This window comes from Ipomoea triloba, chromosome 10 (genome assembly GCF_003576645.1).
Source record: "Ipomoea triloba cultivar NCNSP0323 chromosome 10, ASM357664v1".
Taxonomy (NCBI): domain Eukaryota; kingdom Viridiplantae; phylum Streptophyta; class Magnoliopsida; order Solanales; family Convolvulaceae; genus Ipomoea; species Ipomoea triloba.
Genome location: NC_044925.1, coordinates 27,701,526 through 27,722,986, shown reverse-complemented (window position 1 = coordinate 27,722,986; position 21,461 = coordinate 27,701,526). Strand labels below are relative to the sequence as shown.

General features: G+C 40.9%; 3 protein-coding genes across 3 annotated transcripts; all 3 read left to right on the top strand.

The window, feature by feature from the left end:
• Nucleotides 1-12,316: 12,316 nt before the first annotated feature.
• LOC116033416 (L-type lectin-domain containing receptor kinase IX.1-like) lies at nt 12,317-14,641 on the top strand. The gene has a single exon (XM_031276159.1). It carries the CDS (start codon nt 12,317-12,319, stop codon nt 14,438-14,440), a length of 2,124 nt encoding a protein of 707 aa, XP_031132019.1. The 3' UTR covers nt 14,441-14,641.
• Nucleotides 14,642-15,766: 1,125 nt separating this feature from the next.
• LOC116033415 (L-type lectin-domain containing receptor kinase IX.1-like) lies at nt 15,767-17,920 on the top strand. The gene has a single exon (XM_031276157.1). The coding sequence runs from the start codon at nt 15,767-15,769 to the stop codon at nt 17,918-17,920; it is 2,154 nt and encodes a 717-aa protein (XP_031132017.1).
• Nucleotides 17,921-19,205: 1,285 nt separating this feature from the next.
• LOC116033414 (L-type lectin-domain containing receptor kinase IX.1-like) lies at nt 19,206-21,293 on the top strand. The gene has a single exon (XM_031276156.1). The coding sequence runs from the start codon at nt 19,206-19,208 to the stop codon at nt 21,291-21,293; it is 2,088 nt and encodes a 695-aa protein (XP_031132016.1).
• The last annotated feature ends 168 nt before the right edge of the window (nt 21,294-21,461 follow it).

The following is a 21,461-nucleotide window of genomic DNA, read 5'->3' as shown; positions in this document are numbered from 1 at the left end:
CAATGGATGCATGAACAGAATTGTTGTAGGCAAATTCAGCTTGAGCCAAGGCGAAGTCCCAATGTTTAAAGTTGCCACTACAGATACAGCGAACAAGATTCCCAAGAGTGCGATTAGTGACCTCGGTCTGGCCATCTGTTTGGGGGTGTGCACTGCTACTATACTTCAAACTTGCATCAAACCTCTTCCATAGTGTAGTCCAAAAATGTGACAGAAACTTTGTATCACGATCAGATGTGATAGAACGTGGGACACCATGAAGACGTACAATTTCCTGAAAAAATAATCTAGCAATATGGACAGCATCAGAAGTCTTTCGGCAAGGGATGAAATGCGCCATTTTTGAGAAACAATCAACAACAACAAAGACAGAGTCCACTCCCCGCTGTGTTCGTGGCAACCCAAGGACGAAATCCATGGACAAGTCCTCCCAGATATCTTCAGGGATAGGTAATGGCATGTATAATCCAGTGTTCTGCGAATGACCTTTGGATGCTTGGCACACAGAGCAACGTTTCACAAATAAACCAACATCTCTTTTTAATTGAGGCCAATAACACCGCTCCTCCACAGCTGCAATAGTTTTGTCTCTTCCAACATGACCACCAAGTCCGCTAGCATGCAAATCTCGAATGAGTTGTTCTCGTAATGATGTTCGTGGTATACACAACCGATTACCCTTGAAAAGATATCCATCTGAAATATGAAAATCTTGAGAACAGTGATGAAGCAGAGCTTGTTTCCATATGTCACTAAAATCATCATCTTCTTCATACAGGTTCTTAAGGATGTCAAACCCGATAATCTCACCCTGTAATGTGACTAATAAGCTCCTTTAGTGGAATGAAAATTGCTCAAGATACGATGCCCACCGAGCATGCATTCTGTTCAAGTGTTTCTGGCTGCGAAAATATTTCAAGGCCTCACGGTCCGAATAAATTAGGAAGTCACGATGTAGCAGATAATGAGCCCATGTACGTGAGGCCCGAACCACTGCATAAAGTTCTTGCTCATATGTAGACCACCGCTCCCGTGCGGTACTCAAACGTTCACTATAGAAAGCAATTGGCCTCCGATTCTGAGATAATACAGCTCCAATACCTTTGCCGCTGGCATCACATTCCACTTCAAAAACTTTAGAAAAATCTGGTATGGCAAGGACAGGCGCTGTAGTGAGCTTATGCTTTAATTCTGTAAAACTTTTCTCAGTAGCTTTACCCCAACGAAATCCGCTCTTTCGTAAACAATCTGTTAATGGTGCAGCAATGGAACTAAAATTTCTAATAAACCTCCTGTAAAAGCTTGCTAATCCAAGAAAACTCCGAACTTCACTCACAGTCTTTGGAGTTGGCCAGTCTTTAACAGCTTGCACTTTCCCTTCATCCACTTGGATTCCTTCATAGCTAATCACAAAACCCAAAAAAACCAATTTAGTAGTCAGAAATGAACATTTTTTTAAATTGGCGTAGAGTTTGTGTTCTCGTAGGGCATTTAAAACCTTCCTCAAATGATTCTCATGTTCAGCATGGCTTCGACTATAAATCAGAATGTCGTCGAAATAAACAACGACGAATTTCCCAATGAATGATTTCAAGACTTGATTCATAAGCCGCATAAAAGTGCTTGGAGCATTAGATAACCCAAACGGCATAACAAGCCACTCGAATAGACCATCACGCGTCTTGAAAGCTGTCTTCCATTCGTCCCCTGGCATTATTCGAACTTGGTGATAGCCACTCCTTAGATCAATTTTTGAAAACACTGCTGCCCCATAGAGTTGGTCTAACATATCATCAATTCGCGGGATTGGAAACCTATACTTGATTGTTATTTTGTTGATGGCGCGACTGTCAATGCACATCCTCATGCTGCCATCTTTTTTTGGAGTAAGAAGAGCAGGCACAGCACATGGACTCTTGCTTTCTTGAATAAAACCCTTATTTAACAACTCATCAATCATCTTATTCAAAGCTTCATTTTCAACAGGACTCATGCGGTAGTGTGGAAGGTTGGGCAAACTTGAACTTGGGACCAAATCTATTTGATGTTGGATATCACGTAGAGGTGGTAAGCCGTCAGGGAGGTCTTCTGGTACAACATCAGAAAATTCCTTTAACAAGGAGTGGAGCTCACCAGGTATGACATTAGTTTCAAACTTTCCTTCTTTGGTGACCAGTACCAGAATAATTTTGCTTTTCCGGGCTTCATTCAGAAATTCCTTCCATCTGTTTGATAATGTGATGGCACAAGTTCTTTTATCTTTGGTTTCGTCCCATGTGGCAGGTGGAATAACTATTTTTTTATTTTTCCAAAGAAATGCATACACATTCTGTCGTCCATGATGAGTTGCATCAACATCAAATTGCCAAGGCCTACCAAGAAGAATATGGCAAGCGTCCATGTCTATAACTTCACACACAATTGTATCTTCGTAGCTCTTCCCAATTGAGATAGGGACATGGCAAATTTCTGTAACTGAGACCGATGGGCCCTCCTTGATCCAACCTAGCTTATACGGCTTTGGGTGTGGCTCGGTTGTGTTGGGTCCCTCCATGTGGAAGGACAAAACGCAACAAAACAAAAACAATAAAATATAAAATATAAAAAAAAAATGTTGGTGAAAGGCTCAAGACACCTTTTTTCAACTCAAATTAATTCCATGTTTGTGTTTGTGTGTCTCGGCAGTTGTGAGCAAGAAAAGGGGAATTATTTTGTTTTCCTATTCATTCATTTTTACTCATCTTTTCGGCAGCAGAGTAAAAAAGCAGAAGACAGTGGAAGAAAATTCACTTTTCTCTCATTCCATTTCGGCAGTACGCAACAGTTGAAGGAGCATCCTTCTTTCTTCTTCATTTTGGTGCTATTTTGCCATGGAGTTTGCCTAAGATCTTGGGTACTTCAAGTTTGAGTTTGTGTTTTGGTATAGGGAAACCTATTCTTACTGGGTACACTGATTCAGATATGGCCGGAGACATTGACACCAGGAAATCTACTTCAGGTTATTTGATTACCTATGCAGGGGGAGCAGTTTCATGGCAATCAAGGTTGCAAAAGTGTGTTGCTTTGTCTACCACTGAAGCTGAGTTCATAGCATCTGTTGAGGCCAGTAAAGAAATGCTATGGATGAAGAAGTTTCTCCAGGAGCTCGGGTTTGTTCAAGACAGGTATGTGCTCTATTGTGATAGTCAGAGTGCAGTTCATCTTGCAAAGAATTCTACGTTTCATTACAGGTCAAAACATATTGACACGAGATATCATTGGATTAGAGATATCTTGGAATGCAATATGCTTGAACTTGAAAAGATTCATACTGATGATAATGGGTCAGACATGATGACTAAAGCTTTGCCAAGAGGGAAGTTTGAGGTTTGTTGCTCTATCGCTGGGATGGCGATGTCTTCCACATAGTCGGTTGGGGGAGATTTGTTGGGTCCCTCCATGTGGAAGGACAAAACGCAACAAAACAAAAACAATAAAATATAAAATATAAAAAAAAATGTTGGTGAAAGGCTCAAGACACCTTTTTTCAACTCAAATTAATTCCATGTTTGTGTTTGTGTGTCTCGGCAGTTGTGAGCAAGAAAAGGGGAATTATTTTGTTTTCCTATTCATTCATTTTTACTCATCTTTTCGGCAGCAGAGTAAAAAAAGCAGAAGACAGTGGAAGAAAATTCACTTTTCTCTCATTCTATTTCGGCAGTACGCAACAGTTGAAGGAGCATCCTTCTTTCTTCTTCATTTTGGTGCTATTTTGCCATGGAGTTTGCCTAAGATCTTGGGTACCATCTTCATCAAATATTTGAGGTCAGCTTGTATATATTCCAGGCATCTCTTTGGATAATCTCGTAATATTTGTATTCATTTTACCTTGTTCGTGGTAGTTGAATATTTTGAGTACGAGATATTATTATGTTTAGCCTGTGAATGTGGAAGAATGTTTTTGGCCTAGGAGTTGATATATTTGATGATTTGTGGATGTATGGCTCATGTGGTAGCCTAAAACTTTGTACCCAAGATTTGTGATAGTGGAAATTGTTTGTTGTTGGTGGCCCGTGGTTTTGGGGTTTTCCACGTAAATCTTGTGTTCCTTGTGTTCATATTTATTTTTGGGCTATTTTGTATTATCTCGTATTTGTGTACCGTGTCGGGTCTGTGATTTTGATTGTCACAGGAAGTGGGATTTTTCCCAACAAAGTGGTATCAGAGCCCTGGTTGTTAATTTGGTATATTTGAAATGGAGGCAAATACGAGTAATATGGTACGATTGAATGGTAAAAATTATCACATTTGGAAGGCCAAAATGAAGGATCTTCTGTTTGTGAAAAAGTTACATCTACCTGTGTTTGCAAGTGCAAAGCCTGAAAATATGTCAGATGAGGAGTGGGACTTTGAACACCAACAAGTTTGTGGATATATTCGACAGTGGGTTGAAGATAATGTTTTAAACCACATTATTAATGAGACACATGCCAGGAGCCTATGGAATAAACTTGAGACCCTGTATGCTTCTAAGACAGGCAATAACAAATTGTTTTTGCTGAAACAGATGATGAATATAAGATACAGGGAAGGTACATTGATCAATGATCATGTTAATGATTTTCAGGGCGTTCTTGATCAATTGTCTGGTATGGGCATCAAATTTGAGGATGAGGTACTTGGTCTCTGGTTGCTTAATACTCTACCAGATTCTTGGGAAACATTTCGAGTTTCATTGACCAATTCTGCTCCCAACGGTGTTGTGACCATGGAATATGTCAAGAGTGGTATCTTGAATGAAGAAGCAAGAAGAAGATCTCAAGACACATCTACTTCTCAGTCAGATATTTTGGTTACAGATGATAGGGGGAGAAACAAGCAAAAGGGTCAGAGGGGTAGAGATAAAAGCAGAAGCAAGTCAAGGTCAAGGTACAAGGATATTGAATGTCATTATTGTGGTAAGAAAGGTCACATCAAGAAATATTGCTTCAAGTGGAAAAGAGAAAAGAAGCAAGACAATAAAGATGGTGACACCGGGAATCAAGTTGCGACAGTTAGAACAGATTTACTTGTTGCCTGTGATGAAAACGCCATCAACGTTGCATGCCATGAGACAACTTGGATTGTGGATTCAGGTGCAGCCTACCATGTTACACCAAGGAAGGAATTCTTTTCTTCATATACTCCAGGTGACTTTGGAGAGCTCAGAATGGGTGATGATGGTCAGGTGAAGGTGACGGGTACCGGTACGGTTTGTTTGGAGACAAGCAATGGCACAAAGTTGGTACTTAAAGATGTCAAGCATGCACCAGATATCAGACTGAAACTTATTTCTACAGGAAAACTTGATGATGATGGTTTCTGTTGTTTCTTTGGTGATGGCCATTGGAAAATCACTAAAGGCTCGCTGGTTGTTGCACGAGGTAACAAGTCTTCTAACTTGTACTCTTTGCAAAGTTCTGTTTCTGATGATTCAGTGAATGTGGTAGAAAAAGAATGTGCATCAGAACTGTGGCATAAACGACTTAGTCACATGAGTGTGAAGGGGATTGATTATCTTGCCAAGAAGAGTAAGCTTTCTAGGGTTAAAGAAGCTAGATTGGACAAGTGTGTTCACTGCTTGGCTGGAAAACAGAGAAGGGTTTCTTTCATGAGCCATCCTCCTTCAAGAAAGTCAGAGCCACTTGAGTTGATACATTCTGATGTGTGTGGACCAATGAAGGTTAGGTCACTCGGAGGTGCAGTTTACTTTGTAACCTTTATTGATGACTATTCTAGGAAACTTTGGGTCTACACTTTGAAGCACAAGAGTGATGTGCTTGGTGTGTTTAAAGAGTTTCATGCCCTTGTTGAAAGACAGACAGGAAAGAAATTGAAGTGCATCCGTACTGATAATGGCGGTGAATATTGTGGACCGTTTGATGAGTATTGCAGAAGGTACGGTATCAGGCATCAGAAAACTCCTCCTAAGACACCTCAGTTAAATGGCTTAGCAGAAAGGATGAACCGGACTATTATGGAGCGAGTCAGATGTATGCTTGATGATGCAAAGTTACCTAGTTCCTTTTGGGCTGAGGCAGTTTCCACAGCTGTTCATGTTATCAACTTATCTCCTGTTATTGCTTTGAAAAATGAAGTTCCTAATAAAGTTTGGTGTGGAAATGATGTTTCTTATGATCACCTCAGAGTCTTCGATTGCAAGGCATTTGTGCATGTTCCAAGAGATGAGAGATCTAAGTTGGATTCGAAGACTAGAGAGTGCATTTTCATTGGTTATGGGTTTGATGAATTTGGCTACAGGCTGTATGATCCAGTTCAGAAGAAGCTAGTCAGAAGTCGTGATGTAGTGTTCTTTGAAAATCAAACCATTGAAGATATTGACAAAGTGAAAAAGCCAGAATCTCGTGATAGTGGAAGTTTGGTTGACATTGAGCCAGTTTCCCGCAGAGATACAGATGATGTTTATGAGGTTCAGGAAAATGGTCAGAATGGTGATCCTGTACCGGACTATCAGGGTGATACAGTTGATGCAGATGGTCATGTTGATGATGTTGTGCACCAGGAACAAGAAGTTCCTTCGCAGGTTCCAGTTGACCTTCCGAGAAGGTCTGATAGGGAACGGAGACCATCTACTCGTTATTCTCCCAGTCAGTATGTGCTTTTGACTGACGGGGGAGAACCTGAGTCTTATGAAGAAGCTATGGAGAGTGAGCAAAAGAGGCAATGGCTTGAGGCTATGCAGGATGAGATGAACTCCTTATATGCAAATGATACCTTTGAGTTGGTGAGGGCACCAAAGAACAGGAAAGCTTTGAAAAACAGGTGGGTCTACAGAGTGAAACATGAAGATGGCACTTCAGTTCCACGGTTCAAAGCTAGATTGGTGGTGAAGGGTTTCAGCCAGAAGAAAGGTATTGATTTTGATGAGATTTTCTCTCCTGTTGTGAAATTCTCTTCCATCAGAGTTGTGTTGGGACTAGCAGCTCGTTTGGATATAGAAATTGAGCAGATGGATGTGAAGACAGCTTTTCTCCATGGTGATTTGGATGAGGAGATATATACGGAGCAGCCTGAGGGTTTCAAGGTCAAAGGAAAAGAGGATTATGTTTGCAGATTGAAGAAGAGTTTGTATGGTTTGAAGCAAGCTCCGAGGCAGTGGTACAAAAAGTTTACTTCTGTTATTAGTAAGCATGGGTACAAGAAGACTTCTTCAGACCACTGTGTTTTTGTGAACAGGTATTCTGATGATGACTTTGTTATACTGCTGCTTTATGTTGATGATATGTTGATTGTTGGTCGCAATACCTCAAGAATTCAAGAGTTGAAACAAGAGTTGAGTAAGTCCTTTTCTATGAAGGACATGGGGCCAGCAAAGCAAATTCTTGGGATGAAGATCATCCGTGACAGGCAGAACAAGAAGTTGTGGTTATCTCAAGAGAAATACATTGAGAAAGTTCTTGAGAGATTTAGTATGAATGGGGCTAAACCAGTCAGTACACCTCTTGATATGCATTTCAAGTTGTGTAAGAAGCAATGTGCTTCTAGTGAGAAAGACAAGGAAGAAATGCAAAGAGTTCCTTATTCTTCAGCTGTTGGTAGTTTGATGTATGCCATGGTATGTACGAGACCAGATATTGCTCATGCAGTGGGTGTTGTTAGCAGATTTCTCTCAAATCCAGGGAGAGAACATTGGGATGCTGTTAAGTGGATTCTAAGATATCTTCGGGGTACTTCAAGTTTGAGTTTGTGTTTTGGTATAGGGAAACCTATTCTTACTGGGTACACTGATTCAGATATGGCCGGAGACATTGACACCAGGAAATCTACTTCAGGTTATTTGATTACCTATGCAGGGGGAGCAGTTTCATGGCAATCAAGGTTGCAAAAGTGTGTTGCTTTGTCTACCACTGAAGCTGAGTTCATAGCATCTGTTGAGGCCAGTAAAGAAATGCTATGGATGAAGAAGTTTCTCCAGGAGCTCGGGTTTGTTCAAGACAGGTATGTGCTCTATTGTGATAGTCAGAGTGCAGTTCATCTTGCAAAGAATTCTACGTTTCATTACAGGTCAAAACATATTGACACGAGATATCATTGGATTAGAGATATCTTGGAATGCAATATGCTTGAACTTGAAAAGATTCATACTGATGATAATGGGTCAGACATGATGACTAAAGCTTTGCCAAGAGGGAAGTTTGAGGTTTGTTGCTCTATCGCTGGGATGGCGATGTCTTCCACATAGTCGGTTGGGGGAGATTTGTTGGGTCCCTCCATGTGGAAGGACAAAACGCAACAAAACAAAAACAATAAAATATAAAATATAAAAAAAAAATGTTGGTGAAAGGCTCAAGACACCTTTTTTCAACTCAAATTAATTCCATGTTTGTGTTTGTGTGTCTCGGCAGTTGTGAGCAAGAAAAGGGGAATTATTTTGTTTTCCTATTCATTCATTTTTACTCATCTTTTCGGCAGCAGAGTAAAAAAAGCAGAAGACAGTGGAAGAAAATTCACTTTTCTCTCATTCTATTTCGGCAGTACGCAACAGTTGAAGGAGCATCCTTCTTTCTTCTTCATTTTGGTGCTATTTTGCCATGGAGTTTGCCTAAGATCTTGGGTACCATCTTCATCAAATATTTGAGGTCAGCTTGTATATATTCCAGGCATCTCTTTGGATAATCTCGTAATATTTGTATTCATTTTACCTTGTTCGTGGTAGTTGAATATTTTGAGTACGAGATATTATTATGTTTAGCCTGTGAATGTGGAAGAATGTTTTTGGCCTAGGAGTTGATATATTTGATGATTTGTGGATGTATGGCTCATGTGGTAGCCTAAAACTTTGTACCCAAGATTTGTGATAGTGGAAATTGTTTGTTGTTGGTGGCCCGTGGTTTTGGGGTTTTCCACGTAAATCTTGTGTTCCTTGTGTTCATATTTATTTTTGGGCTATTTTGTATTATCTCGTATTTGTGTACCGTGTCGGGTCTGTGATTTTGATTGTCACAGGAAGTGGGATTTTTCCCAACAGGTTGGAAGGTTGAGGTGTCGCACAAGAGACCAAGAGACAATATTATCACAACTCCCATTATCGACGATGAGTTTACACACCTTCCCCAGGATACTACAATATGCCCGAAAAATATTATTGCACTGGGCTGGTCCTTTTTCTTCAGTTGTGTATAATATCCTCTTGATGACAAAACTCACATGCTCACCATCTTCTTCTGCAATTTCAACATTCTCATTCCATTCCTCACTTTCAGTAAGGTCATCAGTATTCTCGGCAACCAAGTTAACTGGTCGTCGAGCTCTACATTCATTTGAACGGTGCCCTGGCTCCCCACATTTGAAACACTTACTCGTCATGGGCTTCGCATAAGGGTTCGGTGCTACACTTCGTGTGGGTTGGTCATTATTTTGTTTTTGTGGATGATTCCTTAATGACACTACTTCATTGGATGTTGTCGGGTGGGGTGAGATAGGAATAGGTCGGTTGGAGGTGTTTCCTTGCATGGGTGGTGCGGAAGGTCCACGGGGAACAGAGTTGGAATATTGCCTTCGTTGGTTAGATTGCATGAAAATATCTTCTGCTCGTATCGCCATATTAAATGCTTCATCCACAGACCAGATAGGTGTTAATGTCATCTTCTCCCGAATATTAAACCTCAGCCCGCTGATATATCTGGCAGTTTGTTGTTCTGGGGTTTTAGAGAGATTACAACGAGCTCCCAAACGATAAAACTCCTCTGTGTACTCGTTCACGCTTCGGGATCCTTGTGAACATTTTTGGTACCTTTGAAATAACTGTTGTTGATAATCAGGGGGTAAAAATCTTCCTGACATGAGCTTCCTCATTTTTCTCCATGTGGTGATCGCCATTTTTCCTTGCCTCCTCCTATTATTTTGAGTGACCTCCCACCAAGCAGCGGCTCCTCCGCGTAGTTTATGGGCAACATATTTAGCTTGGCGGTCCTCTGGAATATCCAGCATGTCAAAATATTTTTCAACCTCGTAACACCAATCAAGGAAGGCTTCTACATCCAAATTTCCATTAAAACATGGTAAATCAGCCTTTGGCCGATAATGATTTTGTCTGTGAACTTGGGCATGTTGATTTTGGAGTTCATCTTCAGAGTCACTACTATTTGTATCGCCAAGGGGTGGATTTCCCAACGGTAAAACTCCTTGTGCTCTTCCACCCGGAGGTTGGTTCCTTCTTTGGGGTATGGCTGCGGGGGCTTCACCATTTCCATCGAGTCTTAAGCATAAGTTGGTGAGGATGTTGCGAATTTCTTGAAACTCGCGGTTAACATTCTCTCCTTGTGTTTGAAAAGCTGTCCAAAGAGCATCAAGTCCACGGTCACCGCTCGTGGTCTGATTGTTTCCTCCGTTGTTGCTACCATGTGCCATTACAAGACCAACGAATAGAGAGGAAAAAAATCGCTATCTCGTTCGTAGCCCAGGAGATTAATGGCTCCGATACCAAACTGATGTAGGACGAAACAAGAGAAAAAGAGCAATTGAAGCTGAGATAACAAAACACAGGATAATTCTTTATAAAATATTCAATGTCTCATCAGAAGCTTACAGAAGAGGTTTTATAGATAGACTTACTGGAAGAAAGCAAGAGAAATAACTGCTAGGAAGTTGGGAAGGGTAAACATCACATAGAAAATAACAGTGCATGGGAAAAAGAAATAAACAGTAAATACAAAACACATGCATGTGAATTGTGGCCATCATAATGAAGATGTAAAAGTGTTCTGCACGCCATCAACGTAGCTCCAGAATGTCACTTCACATTCAAGACCAGTAAAGAATCAGATGTCTTTGGTTTTGGAATCGTGGCACTAGAAATTGCATGTGGACGAAAGGCAATTCTTTACAATGTACCCGACGGTGAGAAAAACTTGGTGGATTGGGTTTGGGATCTGTATGGAATGGGAAAGGTACTCGAAGCTGCAGATCCTAAGCTATGCCAAGACTTTGAGAAGCAAGAAATGGAGCGGCTAATGATTATGGGGCTTTGGTGTGCTCACCCCGACAATAGCTCTCGCCCAAACATCACTCAAGTTGTGCATTGCCTAAAGTTCAAAGTGCAATTGCCCATCCTTCCACCAAAGATGCCCAAGCCAGTCTACTCAACCAGTTCAAGTGCAGTCTCATTTTCAGCTTCCTATTCCTATGGAACCCAAGCTGTTGAGAGCCAGGAGTTTGAGTACCATACCAATTCCACTGGCAACACAGGTTTCACTTCATCTTCAGTGTCTGCAGTCTCTTCAACATCTGCCTGATGGTACCAGCATGATCTCAGTTTCGCCAGACTAATCCTAAGTTCACAGAACCCCGCTCCTAGAGTCACTGTAAAGATAAATCGCGAATTGCAGAATTAGCCCTGACTCGGTACCAACATCTTTGATTTCCCTATCTTCTATGTTAAAAACTTTACAGTATCTGTTATTGGTTTCTGTATGTTTCTGTTAAGTCATATGTGCATGTTAGCTAGATGAACAATGGCATCTCTGTGACTGTTTGGTAATTTGCTATTAATTGTTATTTGTAGTTTTGTGATTTGATCATTTGGTTTATGACCAGCTTGTTGAATTTCCCTTGTTGACCTTGTTGATTTGACCGAAGTTGCCCTAAAAAATATGTATTTCAAAGGGTAGTTGGGTGATACAATATTATCATAAAGTTAGTAGCGACGACTTTGCTACAACTTGTGATATTCTACAAGTTGCTGAATTGATGGAAGTGGTTATAATTTCAGGAAAATAAAAATCCACCAAATTAATTAAGTAATTATAGTTTCCTCAAACTACGATAAAACATGAAATGTTGGTGCGTGTTAATTAAATTAATAGATGCCCAATTGCCCATAATGTATTAAACGTAGAGGCTAATGAACTAGGGCAACTAGATGTCTAGATCAGGTTTAGTCACAATAGTCAAGCTTACATACTATAAGCATATAAATAAATTGAGGGGATAATCAGAGTTAAGATGGTCGGAGTGTTAGTTTGATAACCATAAAGCTCCAAGTTGTACTCCGAGTGGGAAGATATGTAACCATAGTTTTGAGGAACAATAAGTTGTTCAAAATACACCTAATTTGAAGTTTTCAAATAGCCACAAGTCTGACAAGTACCATGGATATTCATTGGGTACAGCTTATAATATTCTGCAAGTAGCACGCAAGTGGTGCTAGCTACTTTCACTAAAATAATAAACCCACCAGATCGAATAGTTGGCTTCTTCAAAACAGTGGGGGCGTGGACTAGCAAAGTCTTGCTTTGCTGCCTGGATTAACGTTGAGTTCTTGGTGATACCAATATCCATGGCAGCACCGGCAGGCCTGTGCAGATTCTTGAATATCTGGGCTTTTCTGCTCCTTGTGCTTCCCTCTTTAGTGCGCTCCCTCTCATTTAATCTCTCTCGTATTACTCCTTCGGATGGCAATGTGCGCATCAAAGTCGAAGGAGACGCATCCATCACAACCCAGGGCATCCAGCTCACGCCATATGAACGCAACTCGGTCTTGAATTACAAAGCCGGCCGAGCCACGTATGTGCAGTCATTGCACCTATGGGACAAAGCCACTGGAGATTTAGCTGATTTCACCACACGTTTCACTTTCAACATCGACTCAGATGGTAACACTAGCTTTGCTGATGGGTTAGCCTTTTTCCTGGCCAATTTTTCCACCCCATTCAATCAAACCGCCACTCTGGGCGGCGGCCTGGGCCTCATGGACCAGACTCTAGTAACAAGCCCCGAGCCCTTTGTTGCTGTGATGTTCGATACCTTTTCGAACGTGAAGTATATCCCGATGACAAATGTGAGTATCAACCTCAATTCTTGGAACAGGTCCGCTAATAGCACAGAATGGCTGAATGATATTACTAAGGGGGAGGATAACAATGCTGTTATTACTTACCGTGCTAAGTCCAAGACTCTCCGGGTTGGCTTCACAGGGTTTTCGGATGGTTATTACCAGACAGACAGCCTTAGCTACGAGGTTGATTTGAGGGATTACTTGCCCGAATTCGTTAGCATAGGCTTCTCAGGAGCAACAGGATGGCTTTTTGAGAAAAACACTGTCAGTTCATGGCAGTTTGATTCCACTCCGCTTAGGTCGGACAGTGTTTCTGCGCCGCCAGCACCCAGCCCTTCTAAGCCAGCACCTCCCACTAACCATACAATCATCATCCCAGAAGAAAAGAGCAGCAAGAAAGGGCTAGTGATTGGATTGAGTATTGGTGTTTTAGTTTTTGTTGTTCTGCTGGGTTTAGCCATCTATACCTGTTTTAAGAAGAAATGGGCATCGAAAGGCGACAATCTGATTATTCTTGGCCAGCCAATTGACGATAATCAGAACACTATTGGTCGAGCAATGGATGGTGAATTTGAGAAGGCTGGCAGTGGGGCTAAAAAGTTCTCATACACTGAATTGGCCACTGCAACTAACAGCTTCTCAGAGGAGCAGAAGCTTGGAGAAGGAGGGTTTGGTGGGGTTTATTTAGGTACCCTAAGAGGCATGAAAGTGGCTGTCAAGAGAGTTTCTAGGGAGTCTAAACAGGGAAGGGAAGAATACGCATCAGAAGTGAAGATCATAAGTCGATTGAGACATAGAAATTTGGTGCCACTTTACGGTTGGTGTCACGAGAAAGAGGAGTTGTTGCTTGTTTATGAATACATGCCTGAAGGCAGCTTAGACTACCATCTCTTCAAGAAAAAGTCACCCTTGAATTGGAAGCTCAGGTATAGAATTGCACAAGGCTTGGCCTCTGCTTTGTCCTATCTGCACGAAGACTGGGAACAATGTATATTGCACAGAGACATTAAGTCCAGTAATGTCCTGTTGGATTCAATCTTCAATGCTAGACTTGGTGATTTCGGGTTGGCCTGGCTAGTTGACCATGAAAATGCACCCCAAAAAACTTATTTAGGAGGGACACCTGGATACATAGCCCCAGAATGCCACCTCACATTGAAGACCAGCAAACAATCAGATGTGTATAGTTTTGGAGTCGTGGCATTAGAAATTGCATGTGGACGAAGAGCAATTATTCGCAATGGACCTGAAGATGTCATACGCTTGGTGGATTGGGTCTGGGATTTGTATGGAATGGGAAAGCTACTGGAAGGTGCAGATCCTAAGCTATGCGGAGACTTTGTGGAGCAAGAAATGGAGCGGCTAATGGTCATCGGGCTGTGGTGTGCTCACCCTGATAGTGACACTCGCCCAAAAATTAGCGAAGTTGTGCATTCCCTAAAATCCCAAGTAGTGCAATTGCCCATCCTTCCACCAAAGATGCCCAAACCAGTCTACTCAACGTGTACTAGTACAGTCTCGTTCACTAGTGAGTATCATACCAATTCCAGCAGCAACACACATTTCACTTCATCTTCAGTGTCTACAGGTTCTTCAACATCTTCCTCAGTTCTGCATACATTCTGACTTCTGAGGGTACCAACATCATTAATTCTCCTGCTATGTTGTACCCATTTTAAAACATTATATTAAATTATCTGTTTTTGGATGGATTTCTATGTTTCTTTCTGCTTTGATTTCATTGACAGGTTTCATGTATACATTCTTAGGAGATGAACAATGAATTGTATGTTTCTGCTTGCTAATTAGCAATTGGATATAACAATATTACTTCTATAACATTTTACCTGCATTTAAAAAAAAAAAAAAAAGTAATATGGGGTTATTTTTTGGTTGTATTATGACAGTTGCGTAAAACTGATGATAGAATGGAGTGTATGTGTATCATAAGCAATTAATTAAGGCAATCAACAATCAATTGTAAAACTAAGGGTTTGGACTATGCCACTTAAGTGCAGATGATATAGTGTGTCTTGGTAGAGCTCATGTAATGCATAGACAAGGAACTAGAGAGATATTACTAGGTGCCAACGCCACTCTCGTGATCATTGGACTCTCAATAGTTTCAAGCCCCACTCTCATGCAGCTGGTGACTCAAGGTCATTGAAGCATTTTATCAAACATGTGATGTTCGAATCTCTTTTAACCCTATTTTTCTCAAATGTGAGTTGAATTAGTGAGAGTGTGGCTATGGTGTTATCCTATTCTCAATTTCTCTTAATGACAAGACCTTTTCCAAGCACTCCTTGCACAATTTAGCCACAATCATACAAGAGTCAAGAGTCAATTTTGCAAGCATGAGCAGTTCAACTTGTCACATGGTAAAGTTTGGAAAGAAAGATAGAAATCTAGTCTCACTAATAGTAGTGTAGGAGTAACCTCTCAAAGTAAAGGACTCATTGTACGAAGTAAACAAAGGTCTAGTCTCTACGTTCAGCTGAGTTACCATTAATCAAAGATTCGACTCGTTCCACACAAGTTTTTGTCATATATATATATATGTATATATATATATATATATAATAAAAAATCCAGTGGGTGAAAGTGACCATGAATCAACCGCCACCAATCACGGTTTTCCGTTTCCAAAGTTGTCAGTAAACATAAACTTCGTTGTCAGTAAATATGTTTTTAAGGAGACTTTTGCAACAATTAATACAATATGTGAGTACAGTAGCGGCAATTTCAGGAAAAGAAAACATGCATTAGCTACACAGATAGATGACTCCTTCTAGCTGGTTGCATGCATACATGCATACCAGCTGGCCGGCCAGAATATAGTCAATGTAAAGATTGGACTAGCAAGTCTTCTAACCTGTCTAAATCTTCAGTCCTTGCATATTAGAACCATTATTTGTTAGGGTTTTATCAGCCCAATTCTTATTCCAAGCCATGGCAACAGCTTCCCTGTGCAGATTATTCTTGAATATCTTCCCCTTTCTATTCCTTCTGCTTGCCTCTTTAGTGTGTTCGCTCTCATTTGATCTTCCCAGTATCGGTCCTGGTGATGCAAATGTGCGCATCAAACTCGAAGGGAATGCATCTATCACAGACCAGGGCATCCAACTCACACCAAATGAACCCGAATTGGAGTTGATGAGGAACAAAGCCAGTCGAGCAACGTATGTGGAACCGTTGCACCTATGGGACAGGGCTTCTGGAGATTTAGCTGATTTTACCACCAATTTCATTTTCACCATCAGCTCAGATGGTAGCAATAATGGCTATGCTGATGGACTAGCATTTTTCTTGGCCAATTTTTCCACTCCATTGAATGTAACTCTCACTCAGGGTGGCGGTCTTGGCCTTATGAATGAGACTCAATCAACCCCGCCAGATCCTTTCGTTGCTGTGGTGTTCGATACGTTCTCACACCAGACCAATCAAGCTCAGACGAATGTGCGTATCAACATCAATTCCATGTTAGAACCTGTTACAATCAAACCATGGCTGAATGAAATTCCACTAGGGATGTCCAATACTGCTTCCATAACTTATATTGCTAGTTCCAAGATTCTCCAAGTTAATTTTACAGGATCCTGGAAAGGCAATTACCAGACAGACAGCCTTAGCTATAAGGTTGATCTGACAAAAATCTTGCCCGAATTCGTTAGCGTTGGCTTCTCAGCTGCAACAGGATGGTTCTTCGAGAAAAACACCGTCAGCTCGTGGCAGTTCGATTCCACTCCACTGTGGCCGAACAATGTTTCTGCCTCTCAAGCTCCAAAAATAAGTCCTCCTCAACAACAATACACGGTTCCTGCTCCAGGTCCCGGCACTAGCATGGTCTCAAAAGGAAGAAAACTTAAGAAAGGACTAGTGATAGCAGGATCGAGTATTGGTGTCCTGGTTTTCATTGCAGTGCTGTCTATAGCCATCTCTGCCTATTTTAAGAAGCGGGGAGCGAAAAGAAACAATCATCAGATTATTCTTGGAGCGGCAATGGAGGGGGAATTCGAAATGGCTGGCTATGGACCTAAGAATTTCTCATACAGTGAATTGGCATCTGCAACTGACAACTTCTCAGAGGAGCATAAGCTGGGAGAAGGGGGGTTTGGTGGGGTTTATAGTGGTTTCTTAAGGGACTTGAACTTGGATGTGGCTGTGAAGAGAGTATCTAGCCAGTCCAAACAAGGGATTGAGGAATACACATCAGAAGTAAAGATCATCAGCCAATTGAGACATAGAAATTTGGTGCCACTTCACGGTTGGTGTCATGAGAATGGGGAGCTATTACTTGTTTATGAATACATGCCAGGAGGCAGTTTAGACTCCCATCTCTTCAAGAGAAAGTCACCTTTGAATTGGAGGCTTAGGTATAAAATTGCACAAGGCTTAGCCTCAGCTTTGTCCTATCTGCATGAAGATTGGGAACAATGTGTGTTGCACAGGGACATTAAGTCCAGTAATGTCCTATTGGATTCAAGCTTCAACGCTAGACTTGGTGATTTCGGGTTGGCCTGGTTGGTTGACCACGAACAAACACCCGAGAAAACCTACTTAGGAGGTACGCCAGGGTACGTAGCTCCAGAATGTCACATCACGTTCAAGACCAGCAAAGAGTCAGATGTCTTCAGCTTCGGAGTGGTGGCACTGGAAATAGCATGCGGACGAAAAGCAATTCTTGCCAACAAAAGAGAAGACAGGAAAAGCTTGGTGGATTGGGTGTGGGATTTATACGGAATGGGAAGGCTACTCGAAGCTGCAGATCCTAAATTATGCGGAAACTTTGAAGAGCAGGAAATGGAGCGACTAATGATTATCGGGCTCTGGTGTGCTCACCCAGATAGTAACTCTCGCCCCAAAATAAGCCTAGCTTTACATTGCCTGAAATTCCAAGTGCAATTGCCCATCCTTCCAGAAAAGATGCCCAAACCAGTTTACTCATCATCTCTTCCCAATGCTCTATCCTTTCCAGGTTCCCATTTCTCTGGAATCAAAAATGTTGAGATACAGGAGTTTGAATACCCTTCCAGTTCCAGCCAAAACTCACGTTTCACTTCATCTTCAGCGTCTGCAGGCTCTTCACTCCCGTATACCATCTGACGCCACCAATTCAACACCCTTCTTCTCCCTTGTACTAATTAAAAACATTATATTATCTGTTAAGGATTTCTGTCTGTTTTCTTTGAAGTCATACATTCATGTTTGCTAGATTAACAATGACTTCTACGTGCCTGTTTGGTAATTTGTCTCTAATTGTTGTAGGTACTAATGTGTAAGCATTTTGAGGTAAATACTTAATGTATGCAAATTGAGCTACATCATGGGGATATGGTTTGTCTCAGGTTGTACCAAGATATATGTGCTAATTATCCTCTTCTGTTGTGTTATGAATACCAAGAAGAGGTGCTAAAAAAAAAAGTATAGAATTCATACTCATAAAATATAAAATTTCATAACTCAAGACATAAAAAATCATAACATAGATAAAACACCAACACATGAATTAAATTCCATTGTACAGTGTGAACGTAACCCTGATCCATGATATAACAATTGCATCTTTCATAGTCAATAGATCATGTCAAGGGGTATAAAACTATATATTCCCCAAAATATAAAGTAAAAAGTCAGAGGGAGAAGTGACGCATAAATCAGTCACCAGCAATCACGGTTTTTACTTTTTTTTTTTTTTTTTTGGTTTCTAAATTTATTGTCAATAAGGTAGAATTTAAGTAGACTTTATAATAGACTTGGTTAGAGTTTAATTTGGTTCAATATATCATTCAGAATTGACAATTTAATGCTTATTGTTAACAAAGAATCCTAAAGAAGGGTATTGCATTGTTATTAGTTAGGAAGTAAAATCAGTTGCACAAACAAATAGCTTGATAATCATAAGATTCCAAATTCAGTCCCATAAAAGTTGTGTATTAGCATTCTTGTTTAAGTCATTAACTACTAGTGTCATTTACCGAGATCACAAGATTGATTTTATCGCCGAGCGCCCCTTCTGGTAGCTGCTACGAACTTCCCCATAAATCAAAGAAATGGAAAATAACATTATTCTTGCAACAATACAATGCCTAGTATTATTATGAAAAGTAGGTGAATTGATGTCAGCGGCGGCAATTCCAGGAAAAGAAAAAATTTGGAGACTTCTTCAAAGTGGAAGTGTATATAGGGCATGCATGCATAACAGCTGGATAGAATTAAATGAGAATGTAGTCAATGTAAAGCCTGGACTGGAATAAACTGGACTAGCAAGTCTTAGAATGAAATTAAAGCTGGATAATAAATATTATATTATGTTCTTTCTATCAGTCCTTTGTTAGCACAACTTTACTGTTTCTTAATTAGAATCTCAGCCCAATTCTTACACCAAGCCATGGCAGCAGCCTTGTGCAGATTCTTCCTTGTGCTTATTATTCCCTCTTTAGTGTTCTCACTCTCATTTAATCTCTCTCAAATTGATCAAAACGACGCAAACGTGAACATCCAAGTTGAAGGAAACGCATCCATCACAGACCAGGGAATCAAACTCACAAATGAATGTGTATCGGAGTTAAATGATGACCAAGTAGGTGGAGCAAGGTACGTTCATGATCTGTTCCACCTATGGGACAATACTTCTAAAGAGTTTGCCGATTTCGCCACCAATTTCACTTTCAACTTAGATTATGATGAGAATGGTTATCCCCGTTATAATGATTATGGTTATACACTGATTTTTTTCTTGGCTGAAAATTCCACCCCGTTCCAAACAATGCTATTTTCGAATGAGACTCACCCGACATCCCCAGATCCTTTCATTGCCGTGGTGTTCGATACATTCTCAGACCATAATAATGTAAGTATAAACATTATATCTAGGCTAGAGCCTGTTATCTTCAAGAGAAGGCTGAGTGACACTACCGAGGAGATGACTAATGATGTTTCTATTACTTATAATGCTAGTTCCGCGATTCTCCAAGTTGTTTTTACAGGGTTCGGGGATGACCCGTTTAACAACCTTAGCGGTAACGTTAATCTGAGCAATTACTTGCCCGAATTTGTTAGCATTGGTTTCGCAGCTACAACTCAAGGGTGTTATGATAATAACAACATCAAGTCGTGGCAATTTGATTCCACTTCACTGAGGCCCAATGTTTCATCCCCAGCTCCAAGTCCTGCTCAAAATCAGCCTGTTCCAGCTCCCACTAGCCCAACCCCTAACCATATTCCATCAATAGCTCCAAGTCCTGACCATAATTACAAACTGAAGAAAAGACTAGAGATAGCAGGATTGAGTAGTGGTGTTGTCATTTTACTTGCTCTGTTGGCTTTAGCCATCTACACCTGTTTCAAGAAGAAATGGGCAGCAAAAAGAAAGAATCATGAGATTATTCTTGGTCCGGTGATGGTGGGTGAGTTTGAAATGGCTAGCTATGGGCCTAAAAATTTCTCATACTGTGAATTGGCATCTGCAACTAACAACTTCTCGGAGGAGCGTAAGCTTGGAGAAGGGGGATTTGGCGGGGTGTATAGCGGGTTCTTAAGGGACTTGAACATGGATGTGGCTGTGAAGAGGGTATCTAGCCACTCCAAACAAGGGATTGAGGAATACACATCAGAAGTAAAGATCATCAGCCAATTGAGACATAGAAATTTGGTGCCACTTCACGGCTGGTGTCATGAGAATGGGGAGCTTCTGCTGGTTTATGAATACATGCCAGGAGGCAGCCTAGACTCCCATCTCTTCAAGAGAAGGTCACCTTTGCATTGGGGGCTAAGGTATAAAATTGCACAAGGCTTGGCCTCAGCTTTGTCCTATCTACATGAAGAGTGGGAACAATGTGTATTGCACCGAGACATTAAGTCCAGCAATGTCCTGTTGGATTCAAGCTTCAATGCTAGACTCGGTGATTTTGGATTGGCCTGGCCAGTTGACCACGAAGAAACACCCGAGAAAACCTATTTAGGAGGTACGCCAGGGTATGTAGCACCAGAATGTCACATCACGTTCAAGACCAGCAAAGAATCAGATGTCTATAGCTTCGGAGTCGTGGCATTAGAAATTGCATGTGGACGAAAAGCAATTCTTGCCAATAAACGAGAAGGTAGGAAGAGCTTGGTGGATTGGGTTTGGGATTTGTATGGAATGGGAAGACTACTAGAAGCCGCAGATCCAAAACTAAACGGAAACTTTGAAAAACAAGAAATGGAGCGGCTAATGACTATCGGGCTTTGGTGTGCTCACCCCGATAGTAACTCTCGACCAAAAATAAGCCTAGCTTTACATTGCCTAAAATTCCAAGTCCAATTGCCCATCCTTCCAGCAAAGATGCCCAAACCAGTTTACTCAACTCTTCCCACTGCTCTATCCTTCCCAAATTCCCATTTCTCTGGAATCAAAAATGTTGAGATTCAGGAGTTTGAGTACCCTTCAAGTTACAGCCGCCACTCTGCAGGCTCTTCACTCCCGCATACAGTCTGATGGCAATCAAAAACATTACATTATCTGTTAAGGATTCCTGTCTGTTTTCTTTGAAGTCATATGTGCATGTTTTTGCTAATTTGTCGCTGATTATCATTGTAATTTTCTGATTTGACCATTTGATTAGTGTTTAATATTGTATAATTGTATTTGTTGGACCCCAATTTC